Below are 15,498 nucleotides of genomic sequence, written 5' to 3'. Positions count from 1 at the left end.
AATGACATTTTAATGCAAAGTTGCTCTAAAAGTTGCATTGAAAGTCCATTAAAAGTGCCAACTTTGCAATAAAGTGTCATATAAAAACATAAGGCAAAATTGGTCATTTTAATGGCCTTATAATGCAACTTTTAAAGTAACTTTGAATTAAAAGTGTCATTATTTACAGAATCACACTTCATCACAACAGTCAAACATTCATAGACTTCTTCATGTTCATGACACATGTTATGTCATGCTTATAACACTGTCATGTTAGTCTTATGCACACCCCGTCAAATAAATTATAATTATAATAAATCAAATGTTTTTACAAAATTTGAACAAACATATAGCAATCCGTTCTAAATAAGAGATACAGAACAAAAACAAGAATCTTTTAATTAGAAATGTCACAAAATATTTTCTCTGTTCCACAGGGAGATGATGGATAAAAGTCAAAAAATCTCTCACCATCGTGAGGCCAAGTAAGGTTGGACTGACGAGGTGGACGGGTGCAGTTTGGCTGCTACTGTGATTTCTTTCCCAGAAAGAATAGAACACATCTGACCAGCAGACGACCCACAATAGAAAACCTACCACCTGGAAAAAGGAACAATTCTGGACTTCAGAAAAAGCAAAATCTAAAATTGGTGAAATTAAATCACACAGCTTGCATGTTAATATTAATAGTCTCCCTGAATTATTAAAAAGTCACTATTGAAAGCAACAAAATTCATTTTTCATTCTAAGTACCAAAAATTGAGAGAAGAAACCCCCTTCAAGTTTTACATATCAAGACATGGTGAAAAGAAATTAGCCTCTAGAAATTCTGACCTCATATATAATAAAAATACTAATTTCACAACAGTATTGTTTTCTCTCCATATATAAAACCAAATTGCGACTCCCTCCATTACTGCTTCTAATAAATTTTATCATAAAATAGTAATGGTAGTAGTGGTAACTAATTAAAACATGGTTAACTGATCGACTGCGTCAATCAAAACAAACAAATCATATGATGATAATGTCATACTTTAACACTTTATTTGAAGGGGGGTGAATAAGACTGTCATGACACTTTCATAAACATAACATAACACATGTCATGAACATGAATAAGCCCCAAGACAACTTGGCATTAACCAAGAAATCATTACTGATATAAATTTGTTATAAAACTATTACTGATTGCACTTTAAAAATTAGGCAACTTTATGTTATTAAAAGTAGTTTAAACAGTAATGATTTATTGGTTAATGCCAAGTTGTCTTAACAAAGACATTTTGAATAATGTCATCATTGTATTAAAAGTGTCATAATTTACCGAATGACGCTTTATGACAACAGTCATAAATATTCATGAAGGCTTATTGATGTTCATGACAGGAGTTATGACAGTCTTATTCACCCCCCTTCAAATAAAGTATTACCAAACTTTTAACTTTAGAAAAAAGCAGAGCAGAAAATAAGACCAAAGGCTTTCACTCACAGTTTTTGCTTTGTTGAGATGACTCATACATATGTAGCCACGGCCATGACTGTGGAGGTAGAGGAGGTAGATGGGGGCACACATCCACAGGTAAAAGCATGGCACCCACACCAGGACGGTATTTTGGAAGCACTGAGTTAGGTCTGGATTAGACGTGTTCCACGTACTGTTCCAATCCTGTCGGAGACAAATGGATTGAAAAGGATTGGAAAAGGGCATGGTAAAACCAAAAAGTAGTAAAAGATTTGACTATGAATAATCCTAATAAGTGGCAATTTACTTCTTCCTGTTTCATGAAGGAAGAAGTAAATTTATGCACTGGCATAAATTTGGGAATTGTAGAGATTGCAATGAGGATAAATTAGCTCTGAAGTTAACAAAGAAAACTTGCTAAATGTTCAAACAACCAGTCCAAAATACAGACATATCAAACATTAAACTACCGTATTTTCCGCACTATAAGCCGCACCTTCAATGAATGGCCTATTTTAAAACTTTTTTCATATAAGACGCACCGCATTATAAGGCGCATAGAACAGACGCTAAGGTTAGTGTTGCAACCCATCCCGTATTGAACCTATACGGGACACGATTTATTCTGTACTCTACAAGTGTCTCCGAGTACATTTTATAGTAGGCTGCCCCAGTCATTGATCATATATAAGGCACACCAGATTATAAGGCGCACTGTCGGCTTTTGAGGAAATTGAAGGTTTTAAGGTGCGCCTTATAGAGCGGAAAATACGGTAGGTGTGCGCCAAGTAATCGCCCAACTGATTTATCAACGCTGTTTTCCTTAGTTTTGGGAGATCGGTGATTGGCCAATACTTCCATGTGAAGTTGATTTTATCCTCCGATCTTATGGACCTCAAAAAAAGTCTAAAAATTAACCACTGTCCTCTTTCTGCTCTGCCATGAGACTGACAAACTGGACCACCAGGTCATGTCTGCATGTTTGAAGTTATCCCACTCTCGCCAATTCAGCAACTTTCTTGTTATATTTAGCGATGTTTCAGACAAATAAAAAACGGTATTGGCTAAAATCAGAATTGGCAGGTCAGGCTTTTTAAAGATTTGGTAATCGCCTAGAGAACACCAATCAGTGCACCCCTACATTAAACCCACAAAATGCTGTGTACTGTATTGCGATCTAGACAAAGGACAACGTTTAAGTAATTGTGGAAAGCGTAAAATTAGGAAGACAAAATAAATGATAAATGGATTTTTAAAAATTCAAGTACAAAAATAATAAAATATGTTCAGAATCATTGCTTTGATTCTGCCAAATAAAAATCAGTGCTACCAATTGCTTTTAGAAGTCACTTTCAAGCAGACACCCTGACACACAGTCCAGGCTACAATGGCATGGGCAAACTCACTCACATTATTTCACATCCAAACTATTTTCAGTCAAAAATCCAACTGGTACTGGTAAACTGTGGGAAAAGATCCATCCATCCATCCATCCACCCACCCATCCACCCACTTATCTGGGGCCGGATTGCGGGGGTAGCAGCCTAAGAAAGGAGGCCCAGACTTCCCTCTCCCCAGCCGTTTGTTTCAGCTCCTCCAGGGAAATCCCAAGGTGTTCCCAGGCCAGCCAAGAAACAGTCCCTCCAGCATGCCCTGGGTCTTCCTTGGGGTCTCCTCCCGGTGGGACGTGCCTGGAACACCTTCACATGGAGGCGTCCAGGAGGCATCCTAACCAGATGCCTGAGCCACCTCAACTGGCTAATCTCGACGTGGAGGAGCAGCGGCTCTACTGAGTCCCTCTCGAATGACTGAGCTTCTCACCCTATCTCTAAAAAAAAAATCAAATATAACAGCCAAAGGGGCTGGTGGAGAAAATGTTTAATTCTCGCCCTTGCTTAGGGTTAGTGTTCCAGAGGTTCCTCTTCTTAGTCTGCCTTCTCTCAAATTTAGATTATAAAATAAAATTTCAGATCTGCCATAACTGATTGATACCTGCTGGCCTCATTTTTGCAACCACCTTCTGACTATAAAGAAACCGGCAACTTGACCAGTGTCTCTATTTTCTTAGATAACTCAGATTGTTATTATGTTGATCTTTTATAAGACAACCATCGACTCTATTCTAAAATATGGCATTACTGGATGGTTTGGAAATCTTACTGTTAAATTAAAAATCCAAATTTAAAGTCAGGTGAAGATGGCAAGTAAGATCATTAACACTCTGGGTCTATTCTCTACACATCTATTTGAGGAGGCTACCATCAGGCAAGATCAGAACATCTTGTCAGTTAGGTCAGATAGGTTGCATCAGAATATGTCCTCCTGAATTCAGGGAGAAGATTCAGGGTTCCTTTGTGTAAATAAAACTGTCTGAAACATTCGTTTGCACCACTCTCCATTAGCCTGATCAATGACCGACTAGTGGGGCCTGCACAGAGTACTAGGAGGTCCAGACAGTGATCAAGAGTAGCATGAAGAGAATGTGTTATGTGAATGGAAATGAGATGATTATGGGGATGTACTGATGATCTGACATTTGTGTTTTTATTTATTTTTGTTTTTATGTATTTATGGCTATTGTCCTTTTTGGATGTGCTGTTTTTATTGCTGTACTGCATTGCTTTCTAGACACATTTATCCAACAGGAGACTAATAAATTATCTCATTTTTTGGTGATAGAAATTTGGCGCATCTAGCCCTCCATATTGTCTTGATTTTGGTAAGGTTGATAACATTATTATTGGTGGCTTATTTTTCCAATAAAATTTGGTGATTATTCCATGTGGAGACTTAATCTTAAATTCATACCTCTTTTACAAACACCACAAAATATATTTAAACAATGGTTACATTTACCACTTTCACCTGCTGGCAGAACAGCGACTATTGAAATGAAAATAGTTCCTCAAATTAATTATTTATTTTCCAGGTTACTCATCCAACCAACTAAAGAAGTGTTTAAACAGTTCTGACAATCTAGGAAATCATTTAATCCCAATGTCATATGGCTTGTGCATATTGCCATATTACATGGTAGTTATCTAAGGATAACCACATGTAATTAGATTACATGTAATCCAATTATCTAAAATAATTAGATATTTTCAGAATATCCAATTATGAAAATTACATATGAAAATAATTGTAGCATTAAATGTGGTGGATTATTGATAGTTATGTTGTTTAGCAATATTAAATCTAAGTCACTGAACTTATTCTAGCCGTTAACAAGTGCCGTTATGTTAGGAGAGGAGCTACCGTTAACAGGAGTGGTTGTAGGGGTTATGCAGCTGTGAGGGCTACTCAGCTGATTGTTCCTCAACTGTAAAGGGTCATAACTTCTGGATCGAAGGTAGTCAGAGCTAGACGAGTCCTTTCTGCCCCCAGTTTAAACAGATAATTCTCCACAAACTATCTCTAGGGTAAGACCCGAGTTCTGGGGATTTTCCGGACCTGTTAGACAGAGAACTGGGCCGTAGTGAGTCCAAAGAGTTGTGAGGAGTAGGAGGGACTTACTATTGGGTAGTAACAAACAATTTACAATGTCTGAATCTTCTTTAAAGATGTGTTAAAGCCATTAAGTTCAAAGTCTCCATATATTGTATGAGGATTGTCTGTTTTTAATCAAGCTAGTTTGAAATGAATTAATTATGGATGAAATTATTTTCTCAATTCTGTTAATGTCTTGATTATAATTTTCATATCTGTATTCATTAGTGAGTTTTCAAAAACTCTCATTGATTAAGAGGTGACAGTGACTTTGTCAGAACAGACCACTGGAAAGAACTATAAATAGCAGTTGTTAAATTAAGGGAAATTATACCAGTTTGTTTTATTTCTTCTATTCCTTTTTAAATGTCTTGGATTAAGCATACCCCAAAATGTTTATAGAACTCAGCCGGAAAGCCGTTTGACCCTGGTCCTTTATGGTTGGCATACAATTTATTGCATTGGTATATTTTTTTTCCGTTAATGGAGCTTCAAGCATACTAATCTGTTCAAATGTCAAATGTTGTAGATCAATATTGTTTAGAGATTAGTTAACAAGTACTATAATTCTAAATATATATAAAAGGCAACAATAAAAACAATATTGATCTGTTGAGACATTCAGTAAAGATATATAATTTCAGACTCTAAGGGGAAGAAGATTATTAAACTGGCTGTAATTTTTATAGCAAAAACTGGTTCTACAAATTACTGACTGTGGAAGTAATTTGTGTAATTTGTAATTTGTGTTATTCTGAAAGTGTTTTATATTAAACACTTTCAGAGTTTAATACAAAATAAATATGTTTAAAATCCACAAATCACATACATTTTGACTGGTAGTTGACAAAACACCACAAAGCAAATTTTGTATAATTTCCGAGAGCTCTCTTATGAGTGTATTTAATGCTGTCTAGTATTAAATGCTAATGTTCCGGGTGAGAGGCGGGGTCACCCTGGACAGGTCGCCAGTCTGTTGCAGGGCAACACAGAGACAAACAACCATGCACACACACACTCACACCTAGGGGCAATTTGGAGAGACCAATTAACCTGAAAGTCATGTTTTTGTACTGTGGGAGGAAACCGGAGTACCTGGAGAAAACCCACCATGCACAGGGAGAACATGCAAACAACGCAGAAAGACCGGGGCCGGGAATCGAACCCAGAACCTTCTTGCTGCAAAGCAACAGCTCTATCAACTGCGCCACTGTAAGAGCCGTGGGATTTTAAATAAAATGTTTAAAAAGATCAACTAGCTGTTATTTCATATCTCCCTCATATTGTATGATATTTCAAATAGATATCCACAGAAACAGCAAAATCTTGTAAAACACTGTTTCTGTAACATGTTATAGCTTATATCCTAGTTCATTTACAGAAGACATGGCTACTGCAGAGCTATGTAGCAGTGTCATTTCTTCGTTATTGATATTTTTTTCTTGTAATTTAACTGAACATCTTTATTCTTTTCATCAAGTGACCATAAACTCAACCATAGGAGAAAATGCTGAAAAAACAATTGTCTTATAATGGGTTAAAATATTCACTCAAACAGATTCTGAAAGTGTCACCAGTTAATCCAGGTTCGCTTCTTAAAGTGCGTGGTGTCCGTTAGATGACGATCAATGACAAGTAGGATTGTCGGACTTCTGACGGCCCATATAGATTAGTGGGTAAAACAGCGCTGTTGGAACTCAGCGACCGCTGGTACGAGTTTAGTTAGCACTGTCGTCTGGTTAACGTTTTGGACCAGTTTATCTTATTGTCTAAAAAAACATAATATTCACTTGCTGCCAGCGTTTTGGAGGTAATATTGTTTAACAGGTTTGCCAGACAAACTTTAACTGTAAGAATATTGTCAGATTACCAAGGTGCACAGCTTTGCTTCTGCAGCCCAGCGAAGTCTTAAAGTGAAAACGAAATAATGTGGCTTCCATTAAATGAGCAATGAATCAGTTTGCATGATATCAGAACTGTTTACATTTATTAATATGTTTGCATTGCATGTCAGTCAATATAAGACTGAGAAAATGTAAAATAATCGTCAGTACTAACAATGCTGGATGATAGTACAAATTCTGACTGTTTAGTCTCCTCCTGAAGTGTAGTATTGTGGAAGTCAGCAGAAAAAGACAAAAAAGTCATTTGAGTCCTGATTTGTTCTCAATGTCTTCCAACCAAAAACAAAAATCAAATGAATAACAACCGTTGGTGTCTTCACACCTCACCTTCTCCCCTTCACAATAAAAGCGTACATTCGGGTGTGAAATATATATATTGTATCCGCCACAGTATATTTTGGTGATCTTTCAATATATTCTTCAATATTCCTTCATATACAAGGAATTATTATGTTTTGAAGAGCTCTTAGAGAAAGTAGAGACATTTTCATATTCGTTTATTGTTTGTCGCGTTTTGATCAGGAAACGACACCCATAATTTTTTACAAACATCTGCATTGATGACCCTGTTTGACTGTCGCTAGTTAAATCTTAATGCCGCTCATTTTGTTTTTAAGTTTATTTCCCCTCGTCAACAGCCTGCAAACTGTTTCCCAGTAGAGAACACACGAACAAATACTGTAGATATGACTCATAATCTGTTGGTGGCATCCAATAGTAGGAACTTTTATTATTATAATTTTAACTTGTCAATTTGGATATCACCACCAACCAAGTTGGTGTTAATTGGCTGTTAACTTTATATTATTTAGATGAGATTATTTTTGCAGTACAATTTACTGACATTACTTAATATTCCTCTATTTGGACACGTAAACACCACAAGCAATACCATCAGGTATGTGATTTAAATTTTATTAAATATTATGACACCAAACTCATTGTTTAGCGACACTTAAAAAAAGTTCAGAAAAAGGGCATTTGCATTACAGAATTTGAGCCAAAAACACAACTGCTAGAAGTGTTAAGAAACTCACTACAGGTACTTGAGATCAGTGCTGGTTACAAAAAGCAGAAACTTTTCACTTATGTTTACATTGCGGTTAATCATGAGTTGAAATTCATTTATCCTGGTGAACCTAAATGTGAATGTCTTGTTACTCATTGATGTGGTTATGCTCAAATGCGGTGTTTTCAAAGCGCACTGAATGCTGCTTGGTTAATTTTCACATGCAACATTAAACACATATGCGTCAAATGGGATTTATAGTAAAGTTTTGCAAACGGTTTTGTCAACATAAGTAGCATTTTTCAGCAGGCATCGACATAGTCACCTGCAATTTAGAAACATCTGCGCACGCATAGTTTCAACCAGTTCATTTTACATAACTCCCGTATAAATCTAAGGTTTACTGTCCCACTGATCACTGATCGCTGCTAGTGATCGTGTGTCACGTGCCTGGTTCAGTTGCCACGATCCAGAAGGTTAGTTACATCATAGACTTCAATCTCTGCTACAATGACACCGGAACACTACATTCAATTCTGTTAGACTAGTATATAAACGTTGAGACTAAAGTAAATGGCTTATTATAGCTGTATTATGTAACAAAGACCAGCATTGACTCTGTCAGGGAAACCCAAACCAAACTTCCGGGGTCATAGCTACAGTCTGTTAGCATGTGCAACCCGGCGGCTAACGACAGCCGACCGGCCGGCAGACGACTTTAGACAGAGGAAATAAAGAGGGACCGAAAAGAAACGCACCCAAAACGGATCCGAACTGCAGAACCTTTCCAGCCCCATTCGCCGCCACGTTCAGATCCCCACAGTTTTCTTCGTTTTTTTATATTCAGCAGTTGTTTTGTAACCAGAAGGTAAACCTAATCTAAAGGTACAGCAGAAGGTTGTTTTCTCATTTCTTCTTTTGAGTAGTGAAAAAAGCAAGGTGCTGCCACCTACTGTCAAAAAGATGTGTTACCGAGAATATCTTTTCAGGTTTGGCCTGACTATCCAACTGCAGTGAATCAATTCATTGTCTTTTATTTGCATTTATACAAGTATTAGGGGGGGAAAGTCTCAGGGAAGAAGCATTATTTGTCTTTGTTTTGTTGTTTTTATTCTACTTTAAAATAAAAACTTCAAATTCTGCTATCAAGGTAAAATAATTACTTCACATTGTCATAGAGTGTGCACAAGTATGGAGAGCCATTTCAGCCAAAATTAAATAAATAAATGGGTGAAATAAATAAAAAATGAGTAAAATAAATCAAAAAATGAAGAAAATGAGTGAAATAAATAAATAATTTGTTAAATAAATAATTTAGCTTTTTCATTAACCCATTTTTTCATTTATTTATTTTTCATATTATCAATTTCTCAATTTCCCTTTTTTCATTAATCTATTTTTCATTTACCCACTTTTCATTAATCTATTTTTCATTTAACCATTTTTCAATTTAGCTTTTTCATTAACCCCATTTTTCATTTCTTTATTTTTCACATTATCAATTTCCCAATTTCTCTTTTTCATTTATCTATTTTTTATTTATCCCTTTATCCATTTACCCATTTTTCATTAATTTATTTTTCAATTAACCACTTTTCAATTTCCCTTTTTTATTAACCCAATTTTTTCATTTATTTATTTTTCCGATTATCAATTTCTCTATTTCTCTTTTCATTTATCTATTTTTCATTAATCTATTTTTCATTTGTCCATTTTTTCATTTATCCCTTTATCTATTTACCCATTTTTCATTAATCTATTTTTTAATTTAAACATTTTTGATTTCCTTTTTCCATTAACCCGATTTTCTATTTCCCAGTTTCATTAATCAATTTCTCATATATCCCTTTTTTATTTACCCAATTTTCTTTTATCTATTTTTTATTCAACATTTGTTTGAAAAATCTTTACTTTTCCCATTTTCCAATTCCCCTTATTCATTTAGTATTTCCTTATTTTCTTATTTATCACATTCTATTTCCCCGCAAAACTTAGGGAAAAAATAAATGCAAATGAGGAAAGGCACGTCATCAGGCTACAACTTCCCCAATTGGTTGGTTAGCGTCACACCCATACTTTGCTTCAAGAAAGATGGCGACCTACTAACGGGTTATCAATAAGCTGAAGCTCATTAACTTCATTAGAAAATAGTGTTATTACTCCTGGCTTTAGTTCTCGTGTGGCCGCTCAGACAGAACGTGTTTCAGTTGGCGGCTCTCATGGACTCAGAGCTTCACCGTCGGGAGTTTTTATAGTTTGAACGAACCGGCCGCTGAAGTTGGCTTACGATTGAAGGTTCGGGACACCTTCGTAGCTACCAGCTGTGATCCAACTATAAGGAGCAACTTTACTGTACATCGTAAGTGAACTGCAATATCCAGAGGCAGCTCTATGGAGCATCGACCTGAAAGAATGAGAGTGGAGAGCCTTGGAGATCTGCATCGGAGGCCATCTTTCAGACATGCACCGCTGCTGTCCGTCCAGGATCCTCCGGTTGTCCAGACGTTGCACGGTAAGCTACTAACGCTGATGTTTGTTTTCCAACTACAGTCATATTTAATCAATGGGGCTCAATTACGATCGCGGGAGGTTTTGAGTTGATCTCGGCAGTAGGTGACAAACTGAACGTCTCCAGGATGTTGAGACCAGCACGTCCTCTGATCCAATACATCTTATTAAGGATAAAATCAACAAAACGTCTTCAAATTAATGGCCCAACAGGTTGATTAAAGACAGTAAAAAGGTTGGAGTGGTTTCGAGTCGATCGCCTTGTTTTACCTTTGTAAACAGACAACCGGAATACAGTGACATTTAGTGAGGGTTCAGAATGGATAAAAGCTGAACTCCTGCTACAATCTTTGCCTCTCTTGGTTACATCCCTGAGGTGTGCCAAGTGTGGCCCACATGCATATGCACTGTTGAAAATGAGAAGCTGACATTCACAAATGACATTGAAATAAATTCTAGTCCAACTTCTGGTTTGTTGCGATTCCTCTGGATCCTGTTGGAGGAAAAATATCCCAACTTCACAAGATGTGGCTTTAACCTAACTCCTGTCAGTCTGAAGCTTCTCATATTTAGGTCATCAAACCAAAGTTCAGATCTACCATAACTGGTTCCATCGCCACCAGGTCAAAAGTACAGCTTTTTGGCGCAGCACATTCATTAATGTTTCCATCATGTATGTTTTCAGATGCAGACCATCCTGCAGGCCTCTGGTCTCAGTGTTTCCCTTCAGACTCCCAGTGGGCTCACAGCTTCAGGATGACCAGAGACCTTCAGCTTTCTGGAGCAGGAACACTCGGCCACATGCACTGGTGACACATTCATTTAAAAAAATGTGGCTGTTCTTATACCATTGATATGCATTAACCGTCTGTATTTTACTGTTTTGAATAAACAAACTGATTATTATGAAATCTGTGTTCCTTCTAATATGTGAAGTTCTAATTTAATCAAATCTCATGTTTTCACGTCCCAGAGACAATAAAATGATCGTTTGTTTGTGGCTTAAAATAAAGGAAGCGATCTTAATAGAACAAAGCTACAAAAATAGAATACAGATTGAAAGTTTTGGATCTGTTTTATTTTTTGGTTTCGTTACACTGAAGATTCTTCAACATGAAGCTAAACAGTGAGTGGAGGACCTTGTATGTACGACAACGTAGAAATGAACAAACATGACATATTGGGTTCTTAATAGCAACCCTAGCAGTTATTTTACACAGCTTGGTTTATTGAATAATGATTGTGTTCATTTACGGACGCCTTCAATTGGAAATCTGCAATCTGAAGTGTCAGTGAAATAGTTTAACCAGTCAGTCTTCAGGTCGTCTGCCCTGCATGTTTCAGGCCTCAGTAAATGTCTGATGGATGAGCTAATGCTATTGTTTGTATCAGGTGCTCTGGAACAAACACTTTAAAATGTTAATGTCCTGTATAACAGAGTGATATAGACAAATGTTTTCATCTCACTGTGTCATTTCCACTCTATAGCTGAAGTTCATCACATTTCTGGATGTTCTGTGTTTCAGTTAAATTGAAGTTAGCAGGTTTTTAATCAGGCCACAACACCCTGTGTGTGTTGGGTTTAAGAAAAGAGGCTGCTCTGTTGAGCACCAGCATTCATTTTTCCTCTGATGTTTGGGTGAACTCTTCTCTGTGGAGGTCGGCCATCTCTCTGCTTCTTCCTGAAGGAGACCCATCAGGAGTTCTGGTGCTGCTCACAGTGCAGACGGTTCTCCTCACTGTTTGCCATGTCAGCCCTGGTCCCTCTCAGCCAGAACCTCCAGTCATTCTGTTCCTTCACCCTTGAATAAACATAACAGAATATGTTCTGGGTGTTATGATTCATTTGTTAATTGAAACAATGTTTAGTATCAAAATAAGATTAATTTATTTCCTTAACAGTTCCTTCTCCCATTCCCTCAGAAAGGCAGAGTTTAGGAGTGACTAATTACATTTACTTAAATATAGTTGAGTAACTTTTTGAAACTCAAATGAACTTTTAGGAATACTCTTACTATGCTGAACTTTTTACTTTTACTCAAGTCATTTTATTATGAGGCATCACTATTATTTAAACTAATTTTTCATTTTGTCTTTAAAATACCAAAATTTCCACTGAACTTAATATTTTGGGCCTTCTAATTGTGTATTTTTTTTAGATATGAAATAATTGATAACTTGATCAGTTACTCAGTACTGATCAACTTTTTACCAAATGCTTATTTACTCTTGTTTAATTTCTTATTCAGCTACGATTTACTTTGAGTAAAAACATGTTGTAGTGCTACTGTTATTCCTGGAGGATAAATTGTGGGTCCTCTGTCCACCTCTAAGGAACAGTAACCACATGTTGAGGCACACGTTGACCAAAAACAGGCAAACTAAGGTGGGCAAGTTATACATACAAAGAAATACTTAAATTAATAGTCATATTTACTTTATATGCATGTGGGCCACACTTGGCACACCTCAGGGATGTAACCAAGAGACGCAAAGATTGTAGCAGGAGTTCAGCTTTTATCCGTTCTGAACCCTCACTAAAGGTCACTGTATTCAGGTTGTCTGTTTACAAAGGTAAAACAAGGTGATCGACTGGAAACCACTCCAACCTTTTTACTGTCTTTAATCAACCTGTTGGGCCATTAATTTGAACGCGTTTTGTTGATTTTATCCTTAATAAGATGTATTGGATCAGAGGACGTGCTGGTCTCAACATCCTGGAGACGTTCAGTTTGTCACCTACTGCCGAGATCAACTCAAAACCTCCCGCGATCGTAATTGAGCCCTATTGATTAAATATGACTGTAGTTGGAAAACAAACATCAGCGGTAGCTTACCGTGTAACGTCTGGGCAACCGGAGGATCCTGGACGGACAGCAGCGGTGCATGTCTGAAAGATGACCTCCGACGCAGATCTCCAAGGCTCTCCACTCTCATTCTTTCAGGTCGATGCTCCGTAGAGCTGCCTCTGGATATTGCAGTTCACTTACGATGTACAGTAAAGTTGCTCCTTATAGTTGGATCACAGCTGGTAGCTACGAAGGTGTCCCGAACCTTCAATCGTAAGCCAACTTCAGCGGCCGCTTCGTTCAAACTATAAAAACTCCCGACGGTGAAGCTCTGAGTCCATGAGAGCCGCCAACTGAAACACGTTCTGTCTGAGCGGCCACACGAGAATAAAGTCAGGAGTAATAACACTATTTTCTAATGAAGTTAATGAGCTTCAGCTTATTGATAACCCGTTAGTAGGTCGCCATCTTTCTTGAAGCAAAGTATGGGTGTGACGCTAACCAACCAATTGGGGAAGTTGTAGCCTGATGACGTGCCTCTCCTCATTTGCATTTATTTTTTCCCTAAGTTTTGCGGGGAAATAGAATGTGATAAATAAGAAAATAAGGAAATACTAAATGAATAAGGGGAATTGGAAAATGGGAAAAGTAAAGATTTTTCAAACAAATGTTGAATGAAAAATAGATAAAAGAAAATTGGGTAAATAAAAAAGGGATATATGAGAAATTGATTAATGAAACTGGGAAATAGAAAATCGGGTTAATGGAAAAAGGAAATCAAAAAATGTTTAAATTAAAAAATGAAAAATGGGTAAATAGATAAAGGGATAAATGAAAAATGGACAAATGAAAAATAGATTAATGAAAATAGATAAATGAAAAGAGAAATAGAGAAATTGATAATCGGAAAAATAAATAAATGAAAAATTGGGTTAATAAAAAAGGGAAATTGAAAAGTGGTTAATTGAAAAATAAATTAATGAAAATGGGTAAATGGATAAAGGGATAAATAAAAATAGATAAATGAAAAGAGAAATTGGGAAATTGATAATGTGAAAATAAAGAAATGAAAAATGGGGTTAATGAAAAAGCTAAATTAAAAAATGGTTAAATGAAAAATAGATTAATGAAAAGTGGGTAAATGAAAAATAGATTAATGAAAAAAGGGAAATTGAGAAATTGATAATATGAAAAATAAATAAATGAAAAAATGGGTTAATGAAAAAGCTAAATTATTTATTTAACAAATTATTTATTTATTTCACTCATTTTCTTCATTTTTTGATTTATTTTACTCATTTTTTTATTTATTTCACCCATTTATTTATTTATTTAATTTTGGCTGAAATGGCTCTCCATACACAAGCATGACAAAACTGGGCCACAGTTCTTGGTGCAAATGTGTTTCATAATAAACATAAATAAATATAAGTATAAACAATAAAAACAAACAATCCTTCAAGCAAACAGTGTATGAAAATAAAAGCACTTTCTGTTACATTAATTTAGAAAATCTATGCAAACAATAGATAATTAACATAACTCATTATATTGTAATCATGTCTTAAATTTGAGCGACTGCTATTTAGAATGTTTTTTTATTTAGATTTAGGAAAATAATGAAAAACTATCTCAAGCTCAGAGAGAAGAAAATGCTCCAGACCAGCGGAATATCTAAAGGGGTGGAATTATGTTACCATAAATGGATATTGTAACAGGATTCTAAAGACTGTTACCTTTTATGTCAGTTAGGGTAAGAAGCAATTTGTGATTTCAATGTCTGTGACAGGTGCTAGAAACATACATTTTACCAACTTACTCTCAGAAAAATATTGTACACTCAATAGAAAACTATCAAGTGCATTGTGGTTAGTGGTTAGCTCATACTAGACCACTCTGCGGTCGAGTCTGAGCTCAGTTGGATGGAGAAGCCTGCCACTGAAGGAGATGCTTGGTGCTGACAGAGGGCAATGCATTGAGTGGGAGATCAAATCAAATCAAATTTTATTTGTATAGCATATTTCAGCAGCAAGGCATTTCAAAGTGCTTTACATCATAACAAAAACAAAAATACAAAGTCATGCAACATAGAATCAACAATCAAAACATTACATTAAGTCAAATACCATCATTAAATTCATAATTGATTACGTTTCAAATACAACTCTAAACAGGTGGGCTTTAAGTCGAGATTTAAAGGAAGTCAGTGTTTCAGTTGTTTTACAGTTTTCTGGAAGTTTGTTCCAGATTTGAGGTGCATAGAAACTGAATCCTGCTTCTCCTCGTTTGGTTCTGGTTCTGGGGATGCAGAGCAGAACCAGAACCAGAAGATCTGAGGGGTCTAGACGGTTG

General features: G+C 36.2%; 1 protein-coding gene and 2 long non-coding RNA genes across 4 annotated transcripts in view; 1 reads left to right on the top strand and 2 right to left on the bottom strand.

Moving 5' to 3' along the window:
- The window catches only part of abcc1 (ATP binding cassette subfamily C member 1 (ABCC1 blood group)), a 96,910-nt gene extending 88,123 nt beyond the window's left edge, over nt 1-8,787 (bottom strand). For both annotated transcript variants that reach the window (XM_081609656.1, XM_081609657.1), the window contains exons 1-3: nt 8,608-8,787; nt 1,475-1,651; nt 454-582 (exon numbers count right to left, since the gene is read on the bottom strand). In XM_081609656.1, coding sequence (XP_081465782.1) covers nt 454-582; nt 1,475-1,651; nt 8,608-8,646 — 345 coding nt within the window. In that variant the 5' untranslated portion in view covers nt 8,647-8,787. The remainder of the gene's footprint in view (nt 1-453; nt 583-1,474; nt 1,652-8,607) is intronic.
- Nucleotides 8,788-9,042: 255 nt separating this feature from the next.
- On the top strand, nt 9,043-11,268 carry LOC145552456 (uncharacterized). The gene is made up of 2 exons (XR_014088517.1): nt 9,043-10,361; nt 11,043-11,268. It is a non-coding gene; the product is annotated as an uncharacterized LOC145552456 (long non-coding RNA).
- On the bottom strand, nt 10,870-13,998 carry LOC145552455 (uncharacterized). The gene is made up of 2 exons (XR_014088516.1): nt 13,195-13,998; nt 10,870-12,159 (listed from the first exon to the last, which is right to left on the bottom strand). It is a non-coding gene; the product is annotated as an uncharacterized LOC145552455 (long non-coding RNA).
- Nucleotides 13,999-15,498: the final 1,500 nt, after the last annotated feature.

This window comes from Poecilia reticulata, chromosome 8 (genome assembly GCF_904066995.2).
Source record: "Poecilia reticulata chromosome 8, P_reticulata-male-v2, whole genome shotgun sequence".
NCBI classification, from domain to species: Eukaryota; Metazoa; Chordata; class Actinopteri; order Cyprinodontiformes; family Poeciliidae; genus Poecilia; species Poecilia reticulata.
The sequence above is the reverse complement of the archived record's forward strand: the minus strand, read 5'-3'. Positions and strand labels throughout refer to the sequence as shown.